Source organism: Staurois parvus, unplaced genomic scaffold (genome assembly GCF_062004578.1).
Source record: "Staurois parvus isolate SC_StPar_1 unplaced genomic scaffold, SC_StPar_1.0 ptg001261l, whole genome shotgun sequence".
NCBI classification, from domain to species: Eukaryota; Metazoa; Chordata; class Amphibia; order Anura; family Ranidae; genus Staurois; species Staurois parvus.
The window spans coordinates 28412-56134 of record NW_028319057.1 but is presented as its reverse complement, the minus strand read 5'-3'; the positions used below and the strand labels follow the sequence as shown (position 1 = coordinate 56134).

Below are 27723 nucleotides of genomic sequence, written 5' to 3'. Positions count from 1 at the left end.
CCGAGGGCTCAGGCTGCACAGCAAAAGGTAATCTGAGAGATTTGACCAATTCTTGGACGACACCGCATTAGGGCGGAGCAGCCCAGGAAATTTTCAGCAGCTCAAGCTTTCTACTAGCGGTTAATCGCTAAGAGTAGCAATTTAAAAAAAAAAGTCTGTGCTTTTCAGCCATGAGCTATCATCAGGTGGTTGTTATAGCACTGCTCTGTTCTTTGAAAAAAAAATTAATTCAGCAGTTTTCAGAGACAAACTGTAAAATAGCTCCACCCGCTGGACGGTCGTGGTTACAGCACAGAAGGAAAACAATAAAAACAACATAAAATGTCACATATTGGAAAAGTCTGTCGACAGGAGATTTGTACAGAAGCTTCCTTTACTAGAAACGCTCAAACCACTGACATAAAGGTGCAAATTTCTGCCACAGATGTTTGGCAGTTTTTAATCCATTGACAGTATAATAACCATAAAAATCTAGAAAAAAAATAAAAAATCAGAAAAAAAATCAGAAAGAGAAAAAAAAAAGAATCAAAACAGAAAAAAAAATCTCCACGATCCACACAAAAATATTTTTTTGCATCACACCTAAAAGGTTTAAAGTTTGAAAAATAGGAAAAAAAAATGTAAAAAATGACAATATAAAAATTTTTTGGGTGGGGGGAGTTTTTAAAGGGTCTGTCAACACAAAAAAAAAAAAGCTGACGGTGCTGAAGCGGCTTCCAGCTAAGCGCCCCCTGTTCTACAATCTAAGATAATAAAAAATAAATAAAAATTAAAAAAAAAATTAAACACAGCAGGGGAGGTCGCCATCTTTGCGTTTGACATCAGCGGAAGGGGCGGAGCTGCAAGCTCCTGCCAGTTAGCCTGCTGGAGTCTCGGTCGCGAGATTTTCATGGGCCCGCCCCTTTAAGCGCCCCTATCCTAGACCTACACATTTCTTTATATTTATATATCATTACCGCAACGCACAAAGGGAACGTTCTGCAGGCACTTCAGGAGTTACAGATCGAGGTAAGCAGTGATCCGGACAGTCGACAAGCACAGAATTGTGAGCGGGGAGAGAAAAATCGGCCGCTAATCTCTGTGCGGCCACCTAGGTGGCGCTATGCACAACATGCATATTTGCTGCATACATTGAAAAAAAATACTTTTCAAGAATTAGGTTTCTTTTTTTTTTTCCATAAACAGACAAAATACTGAAATGGAACAGCAGAAGAGACCAGGAGATGGATTTGTTTGGCTTGGGTTAGACAATGGAACATATATATATTTTTTTTTTTTTTGAGCACCAATTTTTTTTTTTTTTTTAATGCCCAAATTTTTTTTTCTTTTTTTTTGTACATTACATTGTACATTTTTTGTTTGTGGTGAAAGAGTTAAACAGATTACAGATATTATAATGTTACAGATATTCAAGATTAAGAAGTATATGCAGCGTGGTGCAAAAATGATATTTACATAATATATATATAATTTTTTGGGGGGTTCAGATTTTCTTGCGTTTTTTCTTTTATATTACATTGTACATTTTTGTAGTGAAAGAGTTAAAACAGATTACAGATATTATAATGTTACAGCTATTGAAGATTAAATAATAAGTATATGTAGTCTGGTGCAAAAAAAAAAAAAAAAAAAATTATATATATATATATATATTACACATACACTTTGTTTTAATGCAAATTTTTTTCATATATATATTTATATATATATATATATATATAAATATATATATGAAAAAAATTTGCATTAAAAAAAAATGTGTATGTGTAATATATATATATATATATATATATATATATATATATATATATATATATATATATATATTACACATACACATTTTTTTTTAATGCAAATTTTTTTCATATATATATATATATATATATATATATATGAAAAAAATTTTCATTAAAAAAAAATGTGTATATATATATATGACACACACTTTTTTTTGCAAGGAAATATGAAGCAAAGAAAAAAAAAAAATGAATATATATATATATATATATATATAAATGAAAAAAATTTGCATTAAAAAAAAAAGTGTATGTGTAATATATATATATATATATATATATATATATATATATATATATATATATATATATATATATATATATATATAATTTATTTATTACACATACAATTTTTTTTTTAATGCAGATTTTTTTCATATATATATATATATATATATATTTTTTTTTTTTTGCTTCATATTTCCTTGCAAATTTTTTTTTATTGCATTGTATATTTTTTGTGGTGAAAGAGTTACAACAGATTACAGATATTATAACATTACACATACTGAAAATTAAATAGGACGTATATGTAGTCTGGTGCAAAAATGATATTTTTATGTATGTATATATATATATATATATATATATATATTTTTTTTTTTTTTTTTTTTTTAAAGAGTGCTTCATATTTCCTTGCAGGTTTTTTTTTCTTTTAAGGCTAAAATGTATTGACAGGTATCCTAATACAAACTTACAGGTTCATGGCATTTATACAGGTTTACAAAACAGCAAATGCAAAAAACAACAACAAAAAACAAGGCACATAACACAGAAGGGTCTTGGCATTGGACATTTAAAAAAAATTTCAAAAACATCACTTTAAATAGGAATAAATTTAGCTTCTTCTTTACATAGATTTATTCATGCAAAAAAACAGTCACTGCTGTGAAATTCTTCATAAAATGCTCTCACTGGAACATAAAGCACTTCCGCGAGGTAGCCCTGGATGAAAAAAAAAAAAAAAAAAAAAAAGCTATCGAACTGCTGAAGCCATACGATTTCCTGAACAATAACCACATTTGCTGTCAATGGCGTCCGCAGGAAATCGAGATCTGTAGATGATGACTTCCTGCATAGAGGTGACACAACACACAGAAAAAAAAAAAATGATGGCTTTGAGGTTTTTTTTCTTGTCAATAACCGCCCTTCAGGAAATGTCAGTTGGCTTTCATTCAATATTTAGAGTTGTCCTTTAGATCCTAACGATGCCGCAAAAAATTATAGCGCTTGCAATGGTCACAAAACTTCAACCCCTTGAAAGAAAAAAAAAATGCTTTTGAGGTGCCGTGACTAATTTAGTGATTTTTTTTTTTTCTTTAAAGGAATTTTTAATTTATTTTTTAAAATAAAAAGGTGCAATGCCTAAAAAAAATATTAACTGTTCACATTTTCTTTAAAAAAAAAAACAAAAAAAAAAAAACAACAAAGTTACTTCAATAGATTATTGATGCCTGTTTAAAATAAAGGTGCACTTTTTAAAAAAAAAAAAATTCACAACCAACTGTAGGTTTTTTTTTCTAAATTACTATGTTTCACAATTATTTTTAAAGGGACTTTTAAATAAAGATGCAATGCTTAAAATTTGTTTAAATTTTTACATTTGCTTTACAACAATTCCAAATGTACTTAAACAGATTTGTTTTCATGTCCCTTTAAAAATACAATTTGCATTTATTTTTTAGGAGACTTTGAAATAAAGATGCAAATCTTAAAAATTTAAAAAATAGCTGTTCAATTTTTCTTTTAAAAAATCCAAATGTAATCCTTCCTCTGGATCAACTGTGGGTGGAGGATTATAACTTTTTTTTTTTTAATGGTTGAACTGGATGGACTTTTGTCTTTTTTCAGCTATTAACTATGTAATCCAAATACAAAATGTACTTAAACAGATTTATTTTTATGCCCATCAAATTTTTGATTTGCCAATCTAAAAGTATTAAAGGAATAGCTCCAACTCAAAACAAAAAATAGTCCCATGGTATGAAAAACAAAAAAATAACACTTTTGGGGATTTAATGGCTAATTTTGTATTTTTAAGGAACTTTTTAAAATAAAGGTACACTGCTTAAAATTTAAAACCAAAAGTACAATTGTTTTTTAAATGAATAATTGAGCATTTATTTTTAAATAAACGCGCAATGCTAAAAAAAAAAAGAACAATTAACTGTTTAAATTTTCTTCAGAAAAAGTCCAAATGTACTTAAAATATTTTAAAAAAATTCATTTGAAAATTTGATACACAAAAATACTTGTTTTAAGTACATTTGGACTTTTTCTTAAGAAAATTTAAACAGTTAATTGTTCTTTTTTTTTTTTAGCATTGCACATTTATTTAAAAATAAATGCTCAATTAGTCATTTAAAAAACAATTGTAGTTTTGGTTTTAAATTTTAAGCAGTGTACCTTTATTTTAAAAAGTTACTTACAAAATACAAAATTAGCCAAGGCACCCCCAAAAGTATTATTTTTGGTTTTCGTACCATAGGACCACTTTTCTTTTTAGTTGTTAAAACAAGTATTTTTGTGTATCAAATTTTCAAATGAATTTTTTTAAAATATTTTATTTGAAAATTTGATACACATAAATACTTGTTTTAACAACTAAAAAGAAAAGTGGTCCTATGGTACGAAAACCAAAAATAATACTTTTGGGGGTGCCGTGGCTAATTTTGTATTTTGTAAGTAACTTTTTAAAATAAAGGTACACCGCTTAAAATTTAAAACCAAAACTACAATTGTTTTTTAAATGACTAATTGAGCATTTATTTTTAAATAAATGTGCAATGCTAAAAAAAAAAAAGAACAATTAACTGTTTAAATTTTCTTCAAAAAAAGTCCAAATGTACTTAAAACAAGTATTTTTGTGTATCAAATTTTCAAATGAATTTTTTAAAAATATTTTAACAACTAAAAAGAAAAGTGGTCCTATGGTACGAAAACCAAAAATAATACTTTTGGGGGTGCCGTGGCTAATTTTGTATTTTGTAAGTAACTTTTTAAAATAAAGGTGCACTACTTAAAAATTCAAAACCAACAACACATTTTTTTTAAATGACTAATTCAGCATTTATTTTTAAAGGGACTTTTTGAATTATAGGTGCAATGTTTACAAATTTACAACTAACTGTATGAATTATCTTCACTAAAATTCAAAAGGTACTTAAAACAAAATTATTTTTTGTGTCTATCAATTTTTTTTATATTTTAACTAAAAAAAAACAAACAAACAAAATAAAAAAACAGTCCCATGATATGAAAAAAAATCACTTTTGAGGTGCCATGGCTATTTTTGATTTTTTTTTCTTAAGAAACCTTTTAAAGTAAAGCTTCACTGCTTAAAAATTCACACCCAACTGTTCAAAAAAAAAAATTTTAATCACTAATTTTGCATTTATTCTTAAGGAGACTTAAATAAATGTGCAATGCTTACAAAATTTTACAACTAGCTGTTTAAATTGTATTACAAAAATTCCAAATGTACTTAAAACATGTAGTTCTATTTATGTCTATCACATTTTTTGACTTACTGATCTAAAAAATATTTTTTAAAATGGCTGCAACTAAGAAAAAAGTCTGTGGTATTAAAAAAAATTCCAATGGTAAAAAAAAAAAAAAAAAATGTTTTATATAGTGCACAGCTGATTTAAAAATATTATACCCCATGGTAATAAGTCACGTAGTTGGCTACCTTTAGAATTTTCCAAGACCAGAAGGTTTCGCCAAATTTAAACCCCGTAGACGGTCAAAAGGCCTACAAGAGGATTGTAGAGTGCAAAGGAAAAAGGTGTATGGCTCAGAATCGATTTATAGGCTCCACAATTGTAGGGATTCCTCAAAATTAGAAAATTTAAGGCAGAACTCCGGGCAATAAAATAATAAAATTCCTAATTTCTTAAATTTCTGAATAATTTTTAATTTTTTTTATTTTTTTTGAGGAATGTAATAAAGCGGTCAATTGGTGGCCACTCCAATATCATTCTTCTCCTTTCTGTGGTATGGTGGTGGGCAAGGAGCAATGGTGACTCGGTGACTACACGTGCCAGAAGTCTGTGTGGTTCAAGCTGTTGTGGGAGTGGCCTTTGTGCTGTTTTGGCCAGTAAAGAAGACGGATGTCTGCATCATTATGCCCCGCCCACCCCCTTGAAAATCGATCAAACTGGAGTTCTGCTTTGATACTCAAGGTTTGGCTGTTTGTTGAAGAACGTTACGTTGATGCTTTTGTGGCCCTTTGAGGGCCCCGTAATCCTGAAGGCAGGTGGCATGTTTTTTTTTTTGGTGACCACCATACGCAAGAGCGGCTGTGACGGAGGACTTCAACTCCTCAAAATATCTCCAAAAAAAAATTTCCGTAGAGCGTTTGGTTTTCAGCGCAACGTCCAACGAGACATCGAACTGAAGTCGTAGCTCGTGGTCTGGAAAGTGTCACGTGTTCTGGAAGGTGGGTTGGCCGATGCTACATGGCCTCCGACAGCTGGACTTTCCCCTTGGTGGCGATGACCTCCTTGTCCACCTCGGCACAGTTGTTCTTCTCGCGGAACTTCTCCTGCAGCCTGCTCAGCTCGTACTCGTGGAGGATCCTCTGCGTCAGGTACTTCTCACGCTTGACTCTGGCCTTCACGTCGGACGGGACGTCGGGAATCAGCCAAGCCACGAAGAACTTGACCACGAACACCACGTGCTGCAAGCAGGACACACAGGAACATTCATTATGGAGACGGCTACTTCAACCTAACATGGAACTCATGCCATAAAAAAACAAAAAACAAAAAAAAACAAAACAAAAAAACAACAATTAAGAGTTCCAATCCATATTCGGTTTTGTGGAACGATCGATCCCTCTTTGTTCTGGTGACTTCTCTCACTTGAACTGAAAGTGATGGAGATCTAGAAGTTGTCACCAGAACAAGGATACAAGGGAAGCAGAAGAAGGGAAGCGCCATCTAAGGGCAGCAAATCAACCATTTCTATTAAGCTCGTAAATTGGCATCTCGCGTGTAAATATGGCGACGTTCAGGTGGTGACAGGCGAGATGCCAATTTACCAGCTTAATAGAAATGGTTGATTTGCTGCCCTTAGATGGCGCTTCCCTTCTCCTGCTTCCCTTCTTCTGCTTCCCTTCTCCTGCTTCCCTTCTTCTGCTTCCCTTCTGTGTCTAGAGTTGGATTCTAACACTTGGATAGCCGCCACGAGCTGGAAGCGGATCACAGGAGTGTTTTCATTGGGCTCCACATTGGACTTTTATCAGGCTCCACAGATGGTCTGGGGGACAGGAGATGGTCTCGGGGACAGGAGTCGATCTGGGGGGACAGAAGTCGGTCTGGGGGGACAGAAGTCGGTCTGGGGGGACAGAAGTCGGTCTGGGGGGCTTTTATTGGGCTCTGCATTGGAATCTGCAGATGGTCTGGGGGACAGGCGCTGGTGTGGGGGACAGGAGATGGTCTGGGGGACAGGCGCTGGACTCGGGGGACAGGCGCTGGTCTGGGGGGACAGGAGTCGGTCTGGGGGGACAGGAGTCGGTCTGGGGGGACAGGAGATGGTCTGGGGGGACAGGCGCTGGTCTCGGGGGACAGGGGATGGTCTCGGGGGACAGGGGATGGTCTCGGGGGACAGGGGATGGTCTCGGGGGACAGGCGCCGGTCTCGGGGACAGGCGTCGGTCTCGGGGACAGGCGTCGGTCTCGGGGACAGGAGTCGGTCTCGGGGACAGGCGTCGGTCTCGGGGACAGGCGTCGGTCTCGGGGACAGGCGTCGGTCTCGGGGACAGGCGTCGGTCTCGGGGAGTCGGATGCACAAGATGTGTCCTAAGAAACCTTAGTAAAGTTTTTTATTACGTTGTAAATCCTCAAGTGGAGTAAAACGTTTTCCTTTTTTCATTTCTATTTTTCACAATCTGTCATTCTACACATTCTTCTGCCCTTCAAACTGATTTCCCAGATTAAAGCCGGCCACGCACGGGTCGAACTTCGAAAGAATCTTTTCTAAGAATTTTCGTTTGAATTTTGCACCATTAGTGGGCCACAGCAACGGACGAATTTTGAGTGATCGGGCATGTTGGAAATGTTTTGAAAAAACAAACGAATTTCTAATTAATGATTGGAGAATCGTGCGAGAAATAAAATTAAAGGAATTTCAAAATCAATGGTGGCGCCATCGGGTTATAAAGCGCACAAAATTTACGATTTTCTAAAGAAAATTCGTTCGGAATTCGACCCGTGTATGGCCTGTATTAACCCCCTTCTGTTTTTTTTTTCTTGAAATAAGCTTATTCAGCCCGGGTTGACCAGCTCCTCCAGCGCTCCCAAGATGGCGGCACGATGGCGATATGGCAGGCACACTTACCTCCATAATGATGATGAAGGCCATTTTGGCAGCCAGGATGTGCCAGAACTGCATGGTGTGCAGATATCTCTTCTCGTGTTCCGGAGGATAGCGATAATCTCGGTACCTGGCCGGCAAAAGGAAAAAAAAAAAAGAAAAAATCTCGAATTGATTTGGGTAGTTTTTTTGCCATCTGTGTTCCTATGGGAGAGATTTGCCCAAAACAGGAAGTGATGTGAGATCTCTCCCATCACAGACCTAATGTCTTCATTGCCGTCTGTTCTCCCCTGTCCCCGGTGTTCACACTGTCTGGGTGTCACAGGGACAGAAAGTGAGTAAAAAAAAAAATTATAATAAAAAAAAAAAAAAAAAATATATATATATATATATATATATATATATATATATATATATATATATATATCCGGACTGGAAGGGGGTGAAAGTGTCCGGAGTGGAAGGGGGGGAAAGTGTCCGGAGTGGAAGGGGGGGAAAGTGTCCGGAGTGGAAGGGGGTGAAAGTGTCCGGACTGGAAGGGGGTGAAAGTGTCCGGACTGGAAGGGGGTGAAAGTGTCCGGACTGGAAGGGGGGGGAAAGTGTCCGGACTGGAAGGGGGGGGAAAGTGTCCGGACTGGAAGGGGGGGGAAAGTGTCCGGACTGGAAGGGGGGGGAAAGTGTCCGGAGTGGAAGGGGGTGAAAGTGTCCGGACTGGAAGGGGGTGAAAGTGTCCGGACTGGAAGGGGGGGGAAAGTGTCTGGACTGGAAGGGGGGGGAAAGTGTCCGGACTGGAAGGGGGGGAAAGTGTCCGGACTGGAAGGGGGGGGAAAGTGTCCGGACTGGAAGGGGGGGGAAAGTGTCCGGACTGGAAGGGGGGGGAAAGTGTCCGGACTGGAAGGGGGGGGAAAGTGTCTGGACTGGAAGGGGGGGGAAAGTGTCTGGACTGGAAGGGGGGGGAAAGTGTCCGGACTGGAAGGGGGGGGAAAGTGTCCGGACCGGAATGGGGGGAAAGTGTCCGGACCGGAAGGGGGGGAAAGTGTCCGGACCGGAAGGGGGGGAAAGTGTCCGGACCGGAAGGGGGGGAAAGTGTCCGGACTGGAAGGGGGGGAAAGTGTCCGGACTGGAAGGGGGGGAAAGTGTCTGGACTGGAAGGGGTGGGGGGGGGGGTGGCGGGGAGTGTCCGGACATGAAGGGGGGGGTGGGGGGGAGTGTCCGGGCATGAAGGGGGGGAGTGTCCGGACATGAAGGGGGGGGGGAGTGTCCGGACATGAAGGGGGGGAGGGAGTGTCCGGACATGAAGGGGGGGAGGGAGTGTCCGGACATGAAGGGGGGGAGGGAGTGTCCGGACATGAAGAGGGGGGGGTGTGTGGACATGAAGGGGGGGGGGGGAGGGAGTGTCCGGACATGAAGGGGTTAACTAAACAATGAATTTTCTAGTAAGAGACGAAGGGTGACGTCTCGGAAATCCCACCTGCATTGGGTGACATTCATCAGGTTTTCCAGCGGCATGCTTTTCTCCATAAAGTCAGAGACATTGAACACAGACAGGCTACTGCTGATGTAGCCGGACATGGAGACCCCATCATTCTCGGAATAGGCGTAGTAGTAGACCAGGCGTGGGATCATGTCGGAGGTGAAAGCCACGATAAAAGCCTAGGAGTAGAAAGACGTCATTAAATAAAGGATTAAAAAAAAAAAAAGTCCGTCAATGTAAACCCTAACTGGATGACATTTGGCGCTCTGCAAAACATTCGTTGTTTGGATGGCAGAAACGTTGGTGCAAACTGAACAAACTTCAACCATTTCGATGGATTCCTGTATCATTAGCTCCACCTAGTGGCTAAATTTTGGTATATTTGGTCACTGCGGTATTTCAGAAAACTACCGCATTTTGGCCAGTAGATGGAGCCAATGATACAGGAGTTAATGTATTCGGAGACATAGGGTCCAGGTTGCATGAATGTTTCTACCATTTGTGCAATAAATGGTTTATAAATAGACCCCTCCTATGCTTTTTGGACTTTCTTCCATCAACAATTATCATTTCTCAAAATAAGATCCTTGTTTTTGCCTTTTTTTTGGTTATTTGTTGAATTTCAGTGCTGCTGATCTCCCGCAGCCTCTTTGTTAGGGATGAGTTTCAGGTTCCACAAACTAAGATAATACTCCTCTCCAGAGCCCTACATACTGATGAAAGGAATGGGCTGACTCTTGGGAGGAGTTATGCAAATATCAAAATGCCTTGATGGGTGGGTCCCAGTCTGGATAAGTGGGCGTTCCTAAGCAGGCTGTATTTGCATAGGTAACACCCACATATGCTACGGAGCCTCTCTGATCGAAAGACTTGAAATCCAATCAATGAAATAGTACGGGCCGGGAAGAGTCAGGCTGCAGAAAAAAGAACTAGATGACATTGGTTGTCTTCCAGCCAGGAGGTGAGGCGGGCTCTATCTGAGCAGTTTCTAATACACGTTGGGAGAAACTCACAACTGATTACTCTCAGTTCCCTGTAAATTTTCATCTCCATAATAACCCTTTGATGCTCCTCCTGACTTCAATGGCTGGCGGTTAAGACACCACTGTTCTATAATCTTTTTACGCAAGGACACATCCCCAGCATCCCAAGATGCATCTCTGCTGGCCATTGTGTGCTGCAGATTGTAGCTGCGCAATCTACCAATCAGTTGATATTAGAGTGGATGCTGCAGATTGTGCAACCTGCTGATCAGTTGCTATTAGAATGGGTGCTGCAGATTGTAGCTATAAAATCTGCTGATCAGTTGCTATTAGAGTGGGTGCTGCAGATTGTAGCTGTGCAATCTGCTGATCGGTTGCTATTAGAGTGGGTGCTGCAGATTATACCTATAAAATCTGCTGATCAGTTGCTATTAGAGTGGCTGCTGCAGATTAATAGCAACCGATCAGCAGATTTTATAGCTACAATCTGCAGCACACACTCTAATAGCAACTGATCAGCAGATTTTATAGCTACAATCTGCAGCACCCATTCTTATAGCAACTGATCAGCAGATTGCACAATCTGCAGCATCCACTCTAATTGGTAGATTGCACAGCTACAATCTGCAGCACCCATTCTGATAGGAACTGATCAGCAGATTTTATAGCCTCAATCTGCAACAGCCACTCTAATATCAGCTGATCAGCAGTTTGCACTCTAATAGCAACCGATCAGCAGATTTTATACAGTTGTGGCCAAAATTATTCAACCCCCACTGAAATTGAGTGTTTTGGCCAGTTTGACATTGCTTTTGATCATTCAGTCATCTTGCTTACATTTACATTAAAGAGGCACTTGTAGGTCAGACAAATATAACATAACAGTTATAATGAAATAACCACAAATGTCTTTTCTGTGCTCACAGCATTATCAGTTTTATTCAACCCCCAAGTGACATTCAATCTTAGTACTTAGTACAGCATCCTTTTACAGTTATAACAGCTTTTAAACGTGAAGCATAGCTTGACACAAGTGTCTTGCAGCGATCTACGGGTATCTTCGCCCATTCTTCATGGGCAAAGGCCTCCAGTTCAGTCACATTCTTAGGCTTGCGCACTGCAACTGCTTTCTTTAAGTCCCACCAGAGGTTCTCAATCGGATTTAAGTCTGGTGACTGCGATGGCCACTCCAAAATGTTCCAGCCTTTCCTCTGCAACCATGCTCTAGTGGACTTGGAGGTATGCTTGGGATCATTGTCCTGTTGAAAGGTCCAACGTCTCCCAAGCCTCAGGTGTGTGACGGACTGCATCACGTTTCCATCCAATATCTCCTGGTACTGAAGAGAATTCATGGTACCTTGCACACGCTGAAGCTTCCCTGTACCTGCAGAAGCAAAACAGCCCCAAAGCATGATTGACCCTCCACCATGCTTCACAGTAGGCAAGGTGTTCTTTTCATCATAGGCCTTGTTCTTCCTCCTCCAAACATAGCGTTGATCCATGGGCCCAAACAGTTCTAATTTTGTTTCATCAGTCCACAGAACACTATCCCACAACTTTTGTGGTTTGTCCACATGGCTTTTGGCATACTGCAGTCGACTCTTCTTATTCTTTGGAGACAGCAAGGGGGTACGCCTGGGAGTTCTGGCACGGAGGCCTTCATTACGCAGTGTGCGTCTTATTGTCTGGGCTGAAACTTCTGTACCCACATCTGACAAATCTTTTCTCAGTTCCTCAGCAGTCACACGGGGACTTCTCTCCACTCTACGCTTCAGGTAGCGCACAGCAGTCGAAGTCAGCATCTTCTTTCTGCCACGACCAGGTAGCGTTTCAACAGTGCCCTTTGCCTTGAATTTGCGAATGATGCTTCCTAAGGTGTCTCTTGGTATGTTTAACATCTTTGCAATCTTCTTATAGCCATTGCCCTTCCTGTGAAGAGAAATCACCTCTTCTCTTGTCTTCCTGGACCATTCTCTTGCCTTCACCATGTTTGTAACCACACCAGTAAATGTCTAGAAGGAGCTGAGTATCACAGTCATTTTAAAGCTGCCTAATTGGTGCTTATTATGCTTGATTGCTGCTCGGTGACATCCACAGGTGTTTTCAATACCTGATGGAAAGCACCTGTATGAACCTCTGTTCTTCAGAGTGGTAGTCTTTAAGGGGTTGAATAATTGTGGCAATGAAGAAACCACATAAGAACCATTTACTACTGTATTACATAAACAATTGATGTCATTTTAGTTGCATTTGGGTAGTTACAACGTCCTTGTAGGATTTGATTCTGAATACAATTCCAAATGTACACTATAGTCCCTAAACCCCTTTACAGCATTGGGGGTTGAATAATTTTGGCCACAACTGTAGCTACAGAGTGCAAACTGCTGATCAGCTGATATTAGAGTGGCTGTTGCAGATTGAGGCTATAAAATCTGCTGATCAGTTCCTATCAGAATGGGTGCTGCAGATTGTAGCTGTGCAATCTACCAATTAGAGTGGATGCTGCAGATTGTGCAATCTGCTGATCAGTTGCTATAAGAATGGGTGCTGCAGATTGTAGCCATAAAATCTGCTGAGCAGTTGCTATTAGAGTGTGTGCTGCAGATTGTAGATGTGTAATCTGCTGATCAGTTGCTATTAGAGTGTGTGCTGCAGATTGTAGCTCTTGGCAGACTTACATTGGTCACCACAGACAGAATGGCCATTGAGTTGAGGATTTCCTGCCACACTCCGATGCTGTGCGCCTTCGCCGCAAATGGTCGTCTGAACTGCGTGGTGAGCTTCCAGGCGTCCACGCGGATCTCCAGGATGTTGTTCAGAAGGGCGAGAACAGGGGCCAGCGGGAAAGACGCCACGAAGAGGGTGATGAAGCCAAACTGGATTACTAGAAGGAAAGAAGAAGGTCAGGCGAGGCCGCCGCTAAAAACCCTCAAAAACATTCACGTGAAAGCCCCGCCTACTAAAGAGGAAGTCACCGTCACCGCCATTTTCCATGGAGATGACCGCTCTGTACCGGCTACCATTCTACACTCAAGGAGACCCACAACTGGAAGTTCCAAAGATTCAGAAGAGAAGGAATACCAAACCAATGGTGGGAACGGCTGCGAATCCCCCCCCCCCCCCCCGCCTTATTGCAGGTACACGGGTCCAAAAAATAAAGGAAGACTCTGAAAACCCATCAGATCTCAATGGGGACAAATCTCCTGCTGGATCTCTATACTGACATGGACGGGGGATGGGTGAGGAACGGAAGGATGCCCCATCATTTGATGAAAATGATCGACCTACAGAGGACTGAATTCACAGACACCCCGAAAATCAAAGTGAAGAAATGATGCAGCAGATGAGTCCATGTTGGTGAAATGTCATTGCAGCAACTCAGAATGGCCCTCAGTAGTTTGTGTGGCCCCCACGTGCTTGTATGCATGCCTGACAACGTCGGGGGAGGGTCCTAATGAGACCACGGATGGTGTCCTGGGGGATTTCCTCCCAGATCTGGACCAGGGCATCACTGAGCTCCTGGACAGTCTGAGGTGCAACCTGGCGGCAGGATGGACCAAAACATGACATCCCAGAGAGGTTCTATTGGATTTAGGTCAGGTGAGCGTGGGGGCCATTCAATGGTATCAATTCCTTCATCCTCCAGGAACTGCCTGCATACTCTCCCCACATGAGGCCGGGCATTGTCTGCACCAGGAGGAACCCAGGACCCACTGCACCAGGAGGAGCCCAGGACCCACTGCACCAGGAGGAGCCCAGGACCCACTGCACCAGGAGGAGCCCAGGACCCACTGCACCAGTTTAGGGTCTGACAATGGGTCCAAGGATGTCATCCCCATACCTAATGGCAGTCAGGGTGCCATTGTCTAGCCTGTAGAGGTCTGTGTGTCCCTCCATGGAGATGCCTCCCCAGACCATCACTGACCCACCACCAGAACGGTCACACTGAACCATGGTACAGGCAGCAGAACGTTCTCCACGGCTTCTCCAGATCCTTTCACGTCTGTCACATGTGCTCAGGGTGAACCTGCTCTCATCTGTGAAAAGCACAGGGTGCCAGTGGTGGACCTGCCAATTCTGGGGTTCAATGACAAATGCAAATCCAGCTCTATGGTTCTGGGCAGTGAGCACAGGGCCCACTAGAGGACGTCGGGCCCTCAGGCCACCCTTATGAAGTCTATTTCTGATTGTTTGGTCAGAGACATTCCCACCAGTGGCCTTCTGGAGGTCATTTTGTAGGGCTCTGGCAGGGCTCATCCTGTTCCTCCTTGTACAAAGGAGCAGATACCGGTCCTGCTGATGGGTTAAGGACCTTCTACGGCCCTGTCCAGCTCTCCTAGAGGAACTGCCTGTCTTCTGGAATCTCCTCCATGCTCTTGTCTCCTGGAATCTTCTCCATGCTCCTGTCTCCTGGAATCTCCTCCATGCTCCTGTCTCCTGGAATCTCCTCCATGCTCTTGTCTCCTGGAATCTCCTCCATGCTCCTGTCTCCTGGAACCTCCTCCGTGCTCTTTTCTCCTGGAATCTCCTCCATGCTCTTGAGACTGTGCTGGGAGACACAGCAATCCTTCTGGCAATGACATGTATTGATGTGCCATCCTGGAGGTGTTGGACTGCCTGTGCAACCTCTGTAGGGTCCAGGTATGGCCTCATGCTACCAGCAGTGACACTGACCCTAGCCCAGTGTTTCTCAACTCCAGTCCTCATGGACCCCCAACAGGTCATGTTTTCAGGATTTCCCTCAGATGAAACAGCTGTGGTAATTACTAAGGCAGTGAAACTGATCAAATCACCTGTGCAAAATAATGGAAATCCTGAAAACATGACCTGTTGGGGGTCCATGAGGACTGGAGTTGAGAAACACTGCCCTAGCCAAATGCAAAACTAGTGAAAAACAGTCAGAAAAGATGAGTAGGGAAAAAAATGTCAGTGGCCACCATCTGTAAAACCATTCCTGTTTTGGGGGTAGTCTCATTGTTGCCCATCTAGTGCACCTGTTGTTAATTCAATTAACACCAAAGCAGCCAAAACTGATGAACAACCCCCTCTGCTACTTACCTGACCAGATCCATATCCCAGGAGGTTCATGGACTTGATGCGACTTGGATTACAAAGTCTTCCTTTCATTTTTTTGATCAGTGTATACAGTTTGGGCGTCGGCAACCTCCGGACACACAATGCTAACTATGCTGGCACCTGTTTCCATTGGCTGTAATCATTAGCTCACTAGGATGTCAATTACAAAGTCTGTCCCACCCACCTACCTGCCCATACGCTTACACTTGTACCCTATGTTCCTACAGGTACAGGGTTTGGGGCTGATCTGAGGACTAGGGTGCATGCCTTGGGGGTGATCTGAGGTCTGGAGTGCATGCCTTGGGGCTGATCTGACATCTGGGGTGCATGCCTTGGGGCTGATCTGACATCTGGGGTGCATGCCTTGGGACTGATCTGAGGACTGGAGTGCATGCCTTGGGGCTGATCTGACATCTGGGGTGCATGCCTTGGGGCTGATCTGACATCTGGGGTGCATGCCTTGGGGCTGATCTGACATCTGGGGTGCATGCCTTGGGACTGATCTGAGGTCTGGGGTGATCTGAGCAATTTAATAAGCCTGACCCCTTCACACAGTGCAGACAAGTATCTCTCTCACCCATTTCCAGGTACTCATAGAAAAGTCCCAACTGTCCGAAGATCTGCAGGTCGTAGTCCTGCTCCCAGCGGCTGTACAGGTTCTCTGGGCTGTTCCTGGCTCTCCGGCGCCCCCACCAGTTCCAGATCCACCTGTAACGTAGGGAAGGGTTACAGAGCACCAATCTTGCACAAAAATCTTAAAGGGGTTTTAACAGGGTGAAATAACAAATAATAAAGCTTTTCCTATTGGTCCATCAAACGTAACTGATCCTGGGAAATACAGCAAGTCTGTCAATACAAAACGTATTTCTTGCTCCTGCTATCCCCCGACAGCACTATAGTGACCAGCAACGGCCATGTCAGAGCTCACATCTCCTGGCTGATAAATGCATCTGTAGAATTCTGCGATTCCCCCGAATTCCTTGCGGGTGTCACACCCTAATACACGCGGCGTCCAGGGCAGATCTGAACTACGAAACGCTGACAATGTAAAGGATGAGCAGAAATGTGTGCAGATGTTATAAAGCTCAACTCCAGCTCTAATCTCTGCAGTGGTCCTCAACCTCCCTCTAGCGCAGTGGTCCTCATCCTTCCCGCTAGCGCAGTGGTCCTCATCCTTCCCGCTAGCGCAGTGGTCCTCATCCTTCCCGCTAGCGCAGTGGTCCTCATCCTTCCCGCTAGCGCAGTGGTCCTCATCCTTCCCGCTAGCGCAGTGGTCCTCATCCTCCCGCTAGCGCAGTGGTCCTCAACCTCCCTCTAGCGCAGTGGTCCTCATCCTTCCCGCTAGCGCAGTGGTCCTCATCCTTCCCGCTAGCGCAGTGGCCCTCATCCTTCCCGCTAGCGCAGTGGCCCTCATCCTTCCCGCTAGCGCAGTGGTCCTCATCCTCCCCGCTAGCGCAGTGGTCCTCATCCTCCCCGCTAGCGCAGTGGTCCTCATCCTTCCCGCTAGCGCAGTGGTCCTCATCCTCCCCGCTAGCGCAGTGGTCCTCATCCTCCCCGCTAGCGCAGTGGTCCTCATCCTTCCCGCTAGCGCAGTGGTCCTCATCCTTCCCGCTAGCGCAGTGGTCCTCATCCTCCCGCTAGCGCAGTGGTCCTCATCCTCCCGCTAGCGCAGTGGTCCTCATCCTCCCGCTAGCGCAGTGGTCCTCATCCTCCCGCTAGCGCAGTGGTCCTCATCCTCCCGCTAGCGCAGTGGTCCTCATCCTTCCCGCTAGCGCAGTGGTCCTCATCCTCCCGCTAGCGCAGTGGTCCTCATCCTCCCGCTAGCGCAGTGGTCCCCATCCTCCCTCTAGCGCAGTGGTCCCCATCCTCCCTCTAGTACAATAGTCCCGATCCTCCCTCTAGTACAGTGGTCCCCATCCTCCCTCTAGTACAGTGGTCCTCATCCTCCCTCTAGTGCTGTGGTCCTCAACCTCCCTCTAGTGCAGTGGTCATCAACCTACCTCTAGTGCAGTGGTCCTCATCCTCCCGCTAGTGCAGTGGTCCTCATCCTCCCGCTAGTGCAGTGGTCCTCATCCTCCCGCTAGTGCAGTGGTCCTCATCCTCCCGCTAGTACAGTGGTCCTCATCCTCCCGCTAGTGCAGTGGTCCTCATCCTCCCTCTAGTGCAGTGGTCCTCAACCTCTCCTTAGTGCAGTGGTCCTCAACTTTCCTGTAATGCAGTGGTCCTTAACCTCTCATGGTGCCCCCAACCTGCTGACGAGCCTCTGGCCCCTCAATGTACTCCCAACCTCCACGTGTGTCCCATAATGCTCCCAAACATCCCACAGTGCCTTCTACACTCCCTCAATGCGCATGAAAAACCCTCAGCCCCCCCCGAGATCCCACCTTCTACAGAAACAATATCCTGGGCCCTCTTGTTAAGGTTTGGAACTGCTCTAGTGGCTACAGATCCTTCTATTAAATATTATTAAGGAAGTCAGGTCTCAAGATTAATCAAATATTTCAACAAAATCATTAAAAAAAAATATATTTTTACTTACGGAACAAAAGCTTCTTGGATGTTCCCCCAGATCTGCTTTCCGGCCATCACGATGGTGAGTTGTGTCGTGAGCTCTATGAGACAACCGGCCGGGTCACACTAAAGGGGGTAAAAAGAAAAATGAAGTCAATACTCGTGATGTTTGTTTTCACCCACACGGGGCCCAGAGGGGAACAGTCCCCAAGATGGCAGCACTCACCTCCTCATTCCTCCACTGGTTGAACATGTAGGTGTACCCTCCCGGGAAACCCACAAACTTGCCCTTGAAGAACGCCACATAGAAACAAGATGAATAGTAATTGACAAACTGGAAGAGGAACATTTTCATGGTGAGTCGGTTCTCATACTCCAGATGTGTCCTGGGGATTTCTGCCGGGAAAAAAGAAACATTTTAGCTGGTGATGGTAATGGTCCAGGAGAAGACAAGTCTACGTACGGCCTCAAATCACATTGTTCAGTCTTAGCAAGTACATGGAACATCTGCCCCAGAAAGCATTTATCAAGAGTCGAAAATATCAAGACTCGAAGATGCCAAGACTCCGAAATACCAAGACTCTGAAGATGCCAAGACTCCGAGATGCCAAGACTCCGAAATACCAAGACTCGAAAATCTCTCTCAAAACCCTTCAATAAAAAATATAAAACTTGTGGGTATAAAGGTCCTGTACTTTATTGTTCTGACAGGGTCTCCTGAACTGACCTCGGGCCTTCTCTTCAGTCTTGCACAGGTGTACCGGCTCCTCCCCTTCAGTCTTGCACAGGTGTATCAGCTCCTCCCCTTCAGTCTTGCACAGGTGTACCGGCTCCTCCCCTTCAGTCTTGCACAGGTGTACCGGCTCCTCCCCTTCAGTCTTGCACAGGTGTCCTGGCCCCTCCCCTTCAGTCTTCCACAGGTGTACCGCCTCCTCCCCTTCAGTCTTGCACAGGTGTACCGGCTCCTCCCCTTCAGTCTTGCACAGGTGTACCGGCTCCTCCCCTTCAGTCTTGCACAGGTGTCCCGGCCCCTCCCCTTCAGTCTTCCACAGGTGTACCGCCTCCTCCCCTTCAGTCTTGCACAGGTGTACCGGCTCCTCCCCTTCAGTCTTGCACAGGTGTACCGGCTCCTCCCCTTCAGTCTTGCACGGGTGTACCGGCTCCTCCCCTGGACTGAAATGTCTTCCTCTGATGTCACCGCACACTGGGAGCTTCTCACAATGTGCATTAGAAGCTGCAGCAAGTCAGACAGAGCTCCGCCTCATTTCCTGGCTGGAGGACGTCCAGCATCATCTAGCGCTTTCCTCTCCAATCTGACAGTCAGACTGGCAACTGCCCATGAAGGCATTTGGATATTTGCTGCATCAAAGCGATATTAGGCCAAACTTATGACCGTTCCCCTATAATAAATCTTGTGATATGTCGGAGGGCTCGGTCGCACCCGCTTCACTCTCATTGTATTGCCTCCTCACCGTCTGCTTTAATCCCTTGATCCTCGCACTAGCGCGCGACATTCGCTTGAATGAGATGTGTTCAGTTGGCGCTAAACCTGCTGCGAGTGATGGGGGTATAATTCCTGCCGCAGCCACAGCAAGTGTACACCTCTGGCCACTAAAAAGGGTAGAAGTGTGGCTTAAACATGGGGTTTTACCACCCCCCAACATCCCGTAAGAACAATCCCTTACTTGAAAGTATCTTTGAGACCTTCTAAAGCTGCGCCGTTTAGGAGATTTAGATGTTGTCCCCCAGCTGATGACATCACTTTCGCATGCGCAGTTCACTGTCCAATCACAGCACACTGCCTGTGCCGTGAATGCAGAGAGTTCCGTGCCGTGATGGTGATGTGTGAGACACAAGTGAAGGGTTTGTCTCCATCAGGGACTGGATTTGGTCTTTGTTTGGACTGTCATTCCGGAGCAGCTGTGCAGCCTTGAGCGTTCCGTCTGAGAACAGACTGATTGTTCCTCCTGCGGATTCTGACACCCGCGTGCGACTACTTCTCAACCAGAGATCAAATGTAGCACGCCGCTATTAACCCTTCACACAAGTCTGCGATCGATGTCTTCACTCGTCTGAAGCCGCTTTGTGGATGGAGGTCGTCTCTGGTGACAAATTCCTGAACTCGGAACATCAGCAAACTCTGCGCTGCACCGGACTCCGGGCCAGTTCACACTCCATGCGTTTCAGTTGCTTTTTTCTGCATCCAAAACGCAGAGAAAGTGATATTGTTGTCAGTGTCATAGATCACATCAGTGTTTGCAGCTCCAGTGCGTTCTGGACCCCGCATTCACTCTATCCGCTCTCCCCGGACCCCGCATTCACTCTATCCGCTCTCCCCGGACCCCGCATTCACTATATCCGCTCTCCCCGGACCCCGCATTCACTATATCCGCTCTCCCCGGACCCCGCATTCACTATATCCGCTCTCCCCGGACCCCGCATTCACTATATCCGCTCTCCCCGGACCCCGCATTCACTATATCCGCTCTCCCCGGACCCCGCATTCACTCTATCCGCTCTCCCCGGACCCCGCATTCACTATATCCGCTCTCCCCGGACCCCGCATTCACTATATCCGCTCTCCCCGGACCCCGCATTCACTATATCCGCTCTCCCCGGACCCCGCATTCACTATATCCGCTCTCCCCGGACCCCGCATTCACTATATCCGCTCTCCCCGGACCCCGCATTCACTATATCCGCTCTCCCCGGACCCCGCATTCACTCTATCCGCTCTCCCCGGACCCCGCATTCACTATATCCGCTCTCCCCGGACCCCGCATTCACTATATCCGCTCTACCCGGACACCGCATTCACTATATCCGCTCTCCCCGGACCCCGCATTCACTATATCCGCTCTCCCCGGACCCCGCATTCACTATATCCGCTCTCCCCGGACCCCGCATTCACTATATCCGCTCTCCCCGGACCCCGCATTCACTATATCTGCTCTCCCCGGACCCCGCATTCACTATATCCGGTCTCCCCGGACCCAGCATTCACTATATCCGCTCTCCCCGGACCCCGCATTCACTATATCCGCTCTCCCCGGACCCCGCATTCACTATATCCGCTCTCCCCGGACCCCGCATTCACTATATCCGCTCTCCCCGGACCCACCTGAGGTCTATGACAACAGATGCAGCAGCATTTCCTGGAAAGGGGAGCACGCGTGGCAACTAAATGTACCAATCAAAATACCTATTAAACCTAGTACCTACCTAGGAGGGTGCTACAGAAAGAGATTTAGGGAAGTGCTGCAACCACCCCACAACCGCATGCAATGTGGCATATTTGTCTGGCAACAATGGGGCTAAAACAGGCAGCGAGGAGGTATCACATCACTTCCCCACTGCCTGTCAATCACATCTGAAAAGTGATCCGAATGCAGAAGGCTCTTTAGGGGAGCTGCTGGTTTAAACGCACGTCCCCCCTCACCACCACCCTGCACTGCCAGAGGGGAAGCCATGCTTTTCATTACTGCAGGTTCTTCCCGCCTGGGCTATGAATGAGGAACATACTGGCAGGATCCGACCTGAGCTCAACCCTCAATGTAGACGGTCTAAACAACTACCTCTCGGGCCCCCCCAGGGCCCGAAACAAGTTTAGGACAACAGCACTGAGCAATGCAGTAGAGACAGATTGGCTCACAATGAAAACCCTCCCACTTTTTGTATGATTTCAGCAGATATGTGGACAGATTTATGCAGGCAGCATATAAAGGAGATATATAGACTTTTCATTATATTTCCTAATGTATTGATTATATTCAGTATTTGTCTCTATACTGAGTTTTTGATTTTTGTTCTCTTTTTTTTTGTTCAATTGGATTTCATTATGTAGGTATAAATGTCTCAGTGGTGACATCTACTGGTAATTCCGTGTAACTACAACTTGTTATTTTACGTCTGTAAATGGTAAAATCCAGCGTCCCTGTATGTTGGGGTGAGTTGGTTTCGTCTTGACACGCCTTTCCCTTCTTCATGTTTCCACAGCAAGTTACCAGCTTAGAAATCTTTATATGTCCAATGACCAGTGAACATCCCATGTTCCACATTTAAAAAAGTAAAACTACCCTGGATTAAAGTGGCGTGTGTCATTGGAGAGTAAAGCTGTCTGTGGGGGACGATTGTTCAGCAGGTGACCCTACTTGTCGGATGGGCCCAGGTCTAAAGAAAGTATGTCAATGCATAAAATGGTAAAGCAGAACACTTACCCATGTCAGTGATCCATATGGCCACCCGCTCGTATAGGAAGTTGAGGATCATAATGATGATGAAGTTCAGGCAGGACGCGGTCACCGAGGTCGCCAGCTGAGGGGTGAGCAGTCCGCTGAATGGCTCCAGCGTGTGGTTGTTTTCCATGACGCTGGCGAACGCCGCGTAGACCGCCAACCGGTATACTATAATGGCGATCATGCTGGCTATGATCAGTAGGATCTGCAGGACACACGGCAGAGGGTTAGTGTCTGTGGTGGGATACGACTGATGACACCAACATGTAAAAGGGGGGCGGATAAAACAGGGGACCCACCAAGAAATCGATTTCTCCTCCCCATTCAGGGCGGACCAGGATTGGATGATGTGAATTACCGGCTAAATGTAAGAACCTGAAAAGATTTTCCAGCTCTTGAGCTTTGCCTGCCTACTCTGTTCTGGGACAATGTCATCTGCTGCCCAGGGGGAAGATACCAAACAGCACCCCCCCACCCCCAAAATGTATGGGTGTGATGTGCCAGCGAAGGTCCCCCCCAAAATGTATGGGTGAGATGTGACAGCGAAGGTCCCCCCCAAAATGTATGGGTTGTGATGTGTCAGTGAAGGTCCCCCCTAAAATGTATGGGTTGTGATGTGTCAGTGAAGGTCCCTCCCCCCGAATGTTCAGTGTATTGTAACCCTGAGAGACAGAATACAACAACAAATTCAGCAGAAATGCGTCTAACAAATGATGACTGATCTGCATGTTCATGAGGGAAAGAAGCATTGGATCCCCTTCACAAAACATGACTTAGTACTTGCTGGCAATCACAGAGGTCAGATGTTTCCTGGAGTTGGCCCCCAGGTTCGCACACATCTCAGGAGGGATTTTGGCCGACTCCTCTTGGCAGATCCTCTCCAAGTCATTAAGGTTTGGTGGCTGACGTTTGGCAACTCGAACGTTCAGCTTCCTCCACAGATTTTCAATCGGATGAAGGTCTGGAGACTGTCTAGGCCACTCCAGGACCTTAATGTGCTTCTTCTTGAGCCGCTCCTTTGTTGCCTTGGCCGTGTGTTTTGGGTCATTGTCATGCTGGAACACCCTTCCACGACCCATTTTCAATGCCCTGGCTGAGAGAAGAAGGTTCTCACCCAAGATTTGATGGTACATTGCCCCATCCATCGTCCCTTTGATGCGGTGCAGTTGTCCTGTCCCCTTAGCAGAAAAACACCCCCAAAGCAGAATGTTTCCACCACCATGTTTCACAGTTGGGATGGTGTTCTTGGGGTCATAGGCAGCATTCCTCCTCCTCCATACACGGCGAGTTGAGTTGATGCCAAAAAGCTGGATTTTGGTCTCATCTGACCACAACACTTCCCACCAGTCCTCCTCTGCATCATTCAGATGTTCAGTGGCAGACTTCAGACGGGCCTGGACATGTGCTTTCTTGAGCAGAGGGACCTTGCGGGCACTGCAGGATTTCAGTCCTTGTCGGCGTAGCGTGTTACCAATTGTTTTCTTGGTGACTGTGGTCCCAGCTGCCTGGAGATCATTGACAAGATCCTCACGTGTAGTTCTGGGATGATTCCTCACTGTTCTCATGATCATTGACACTCCACGAGGTGAGATCTTGCATGGTGCACCAGACCGAGGGAGACTGACACTTGTTTTGTGTTTCTTCCATTTGTGAATGATTGCACCAACTGTTGTCACCTTCTCACCAAGCTGCTTGGCCATAGTTTGGTAGCCCAGTCCAGCCTTGTGTAGGTCTACCATCTTGTCCCTGACATCCTTGGACAGCTCTTTGGTCTTTGCCATGGTGGAGGGTTTGGAATCTGATGGTTTGATTGCTCCTGTGGACAGGTGTCTTTTATACAGGTAACACAATGAGATTAGCATCACTCCCTTTAAGAGACTGCTTCTAATCTCAGCTTGTTACCTGTATGAAAGACACCTGGGAGCCAGAAATGCTGCTGAATGATAGGGGATCAAATCCTTCTTTCCCTCATGAACATGCAGATCCGTCATCATTTGTTAGACGCATTTCTGCTGAATTTGTTGTTATATTCTGTCTCTCAGTGTTACACCAAACATTCCATTGTTAGACCGATCGTTTCTGTGTGAGGGGCGAACATTCCATTGTTAGACCGATCGTTTCTGTGTGAGGGGCGAACATTCAGCATCAGCAGGGGAGCAAATACACATTTCCTTCACTGTATATATATATATATCGCAAAACCAAATCCAAACAAGCCTTCACCCGCTACAAATCTGCCTTCCGCACCTACACCTCCTCCCTCCATGCTGCCAAACAGGCCTACTTCTTGACCCTCATCAAGGCCCTCTCCTCCAATCCTCGCCGACTCTTCTCTGCCTTCAACTCTCTACTCTCTCCACCCCCACCTCCACCCAGCACCTCACTCACTGCCCTTAAGATTGCCAATCACTTCAAAAACAAAATTGACACAATTCGCAAGGACATTGCCGCAACTCACACGCCCTCTCAACCTGTCCCCTCTCACACAGCTACCCCCTTATCCCCCCTCCCCCTCGACATAACCCGCAGGGACTTCGTCGCTGCTCAAACTCTCTCCAACCCCCTTCACCCTCACTCAGCTACCCCCTCATCACCCCTCTCCCACGGCCCCACCACTGCTCTGACCTCCTCTTCCACCCCACCCTACATTCCTCATACTGAAGCTCCCCCAACACTCCACACCTTTGACCTTACTACCATCGAGGAAGTCTCCAAGACCCTCTCTGATGCCCGCCTCACCACCTGCCCCCTCGACCCTATCCCCTCACAACTCCTACGACCTTCCTCCTCCTCCATCCTACGCTCCCTCACCCACATCTTCAATCTCTCCCTCTCCTCAGGCACTTTCCCCTCCCCTCTGAAACATGCACACATCACCCCCATACTTAAAAAGCCCTCCCTGGACCCCAATGACCCCAACAACCTCAGACCCATCTCCCTGCTCCCATTTACATCTAAACTCCTCGAGCGCCTAGTCTACACCCGCCTATGCTCTCACCTCAACGACAACAACCTCCTCGATCCCCTACAGTCCGGCTTCCGTCCCCTACACTCCACCGAAACTGCCTTACTCAAACTCTCCAACGACCTGCTAACCGCCAAAGCTAATGGACACTATTCAGTGCTCCTACTCCTTGACCTCTCTGCGGCCTTCGACACAGTCGACCACCCCCTCCTCCTCAAAAAACTACACTCCCTCGGCCTCAGAGATTCTGCTCTCTCCTGGATCTCATCCTACCTGTCACAACGCTCTTTCAGCGTTACCTATAATGCTACCACCTCCCCCTCACTCCCCCTCTCTGTTGGGGTCCCTCAAGGCTCTGTCCTCGGGCCCCTTCTCTTCTCCATCTATACCTCCTCCCTTGGCCAACTCATACACTCTCACGGCTTCAACTACCACCTCTATGCCGACGACACACAAATCTATCTCTCAACCCCCCACCTCACCCCCTTGGTCTCAGCCCGAATCACACACCTACTGAGCGACATATCAGACTGGATGTCACTCCACTTCCTTAAATTGAACCTCTCCAAAACCGAGTTTCTTGTCTTCCCCCCAGCCCGGACACCACCCCCCATTGATTTCTCCGTCACATCCAACAACGCTACCATCAAACCCGCCCTGCAGGCCAGAGTACTGGGTGTCATTCTGGACTCCAACCTATCCTTCCAGCCCCAAGTCCAATCTTTAACAAACTCGTGCAGACTCCACCTCCGCAACATCGCCAAAATCCGCACGTTCCTAACCCCAGAAACCACTAAACAGCTCATCCACTCCCTCATCATATCACGACTCGACTACTGCAACTCCCTCCTCACTGGCCTGCCTCGCCGCTGGCTATCCCCTCTTCAGTCCATCCTGAACACGGCTGCCAGACTCATTCACCTTTCCAACCGCTCTGTCTCCGCCACCCCCCTCTGCCAATCCCTCCACTGGCTTCCGATTGCGCAACGGATCAAATTCAAAATCCTAACGCTGACGTACAAAGCCGTCCACCATACTGCCCCGAACTACATCACTGACCCTAATATCCAAGTACCGCCCAGCACGCACACTCCGCTCCTCACAGGACCTCCTTCTCTCTAGTTCCCTGGTCTCCTCCTCCCATGCCCGCCTCCAGGACTTCTCCAGGGTGTCACCCATCCTCTGGAACTCCCTGCCCCAACCCATCAGATTATCACCTACTCTCCTCTCCTTTAGGCGCACCCTGAAAACCCATCTCTTCAGGGAAGCCTACCCCACCCCCTGCTAACCTGCCTCCCTCCTCCACTCTTCCTACCACTCCATCCCCCACAGCTATCTCCTCCTGTGCCACCATCCCCTCCCTCCTAGATTGTAAGCTCGAAAGAGCAGGGCCCTCAATCCCCTCATGTTTTACATTGTATTGGTATTGTTCTGTCACATGTTCTGTCTCCCTTTGTAATGTACAGCGCTGAGCGAACTATTGGCGCTTTATAAATACTGTATAATAATAATAATAATATATATATATATATTTTATATATACATATATATATATTTTTAAAAATTTTTTTAAATATATATATATATATATATATATATATATATATATATTTATTATATATATATATATATATATATATATATATATATATATATATATATATATACACACACACACACACATACGCATGTCAATATCATTAACTGTGCATTAGATTGGCAAATTTTGTCAACTGATTGGACTTAGAAGAGATCCACATATTGCGGTTCCCAAATTAAACAAGGCAGAAAATGCCCCCCCCCCCCATGTGCAGATGTCATTTTTTAATATGATGCGCTGATACAGTAGCGGGACAAGGGGCGCCCATCCCAGCCCCCACCGTGAATGTTCAGCATACAGCAGACCTGGACTTTCAGAGCAAACCACGACCCCTCATACACCGTATGAGTGAAGACCCTTCCACAAATATAGGAGCAATACAGACCTAAAAGGTTTCAGAAAATGCAGATGAGGTGTCAATTCTCCCCCGGCTACGGGGCTGTTGTTTTCCCTCTTGTTTCTTAGACAATTTATCTATACAGCTCAGTAGGGCAGCCTTTCTCAACCATTTTATCCTGGAGGAACCCTTAAAATTATTTTCAGGTCTTGAGGAACTCCTGCTGAAAATAATTATACCTGCAACTCCTAGTGTGATGAGCAAGTTTTAGAAGTAGCTTTAGATAAAAAAAAAAAAAAAAAGAGTGAAGAAAGTGGCGTACTGGCGTATTTTATGACCACTCCTCCCTGCTCTACACAACAAAATTACTTCAGTAATAATTCGGTAATGGAAATAAATTACAGAATGGTAAAAAAATTTGCAGAGTAC

General features: G+C 45.5%; 1 protein-coding gene across 1 annotated transcript in view; it reads right to left on the bottom strand.

The window, feature by feature from the left end:
• Positions 1-5696: 5696 nt before the first annotated feature.
• Positions 5697-27723, bottom strand: part of LOC149437741 (anoctamin-5-like) — a gene marked incomplete at its 5' end in the record, with an annotated part of 43266 nt that continues 21239 nt past the window's right edge. The window contains 8 exons of the mRNA XM_089660671.1: positions 5697-6477; positions 8138-8243; positions 9585-9766; positions 13249-13454; positions 16224-16354; positions 18186-18283; positions 18384-18553; positions 22375-22597. Coding sequence (XP_089516797.1) covers positions 6253-6477; positions 8138-8243; positions 9585-9766; positions 13249-13454; positions 16224-16354; positions 18186-18283; positions 18384-18553; positions 22375-22597 — 1341 coding nt within the window. The remainder of the gene's footprint in view (positions 6478-8137; positions 8244-9584; positions 9767-13248; positions 13455-16223; positions 16355-18185; positions 18284-18383; positions 18554-22374; positions 22598-27723) is intronic.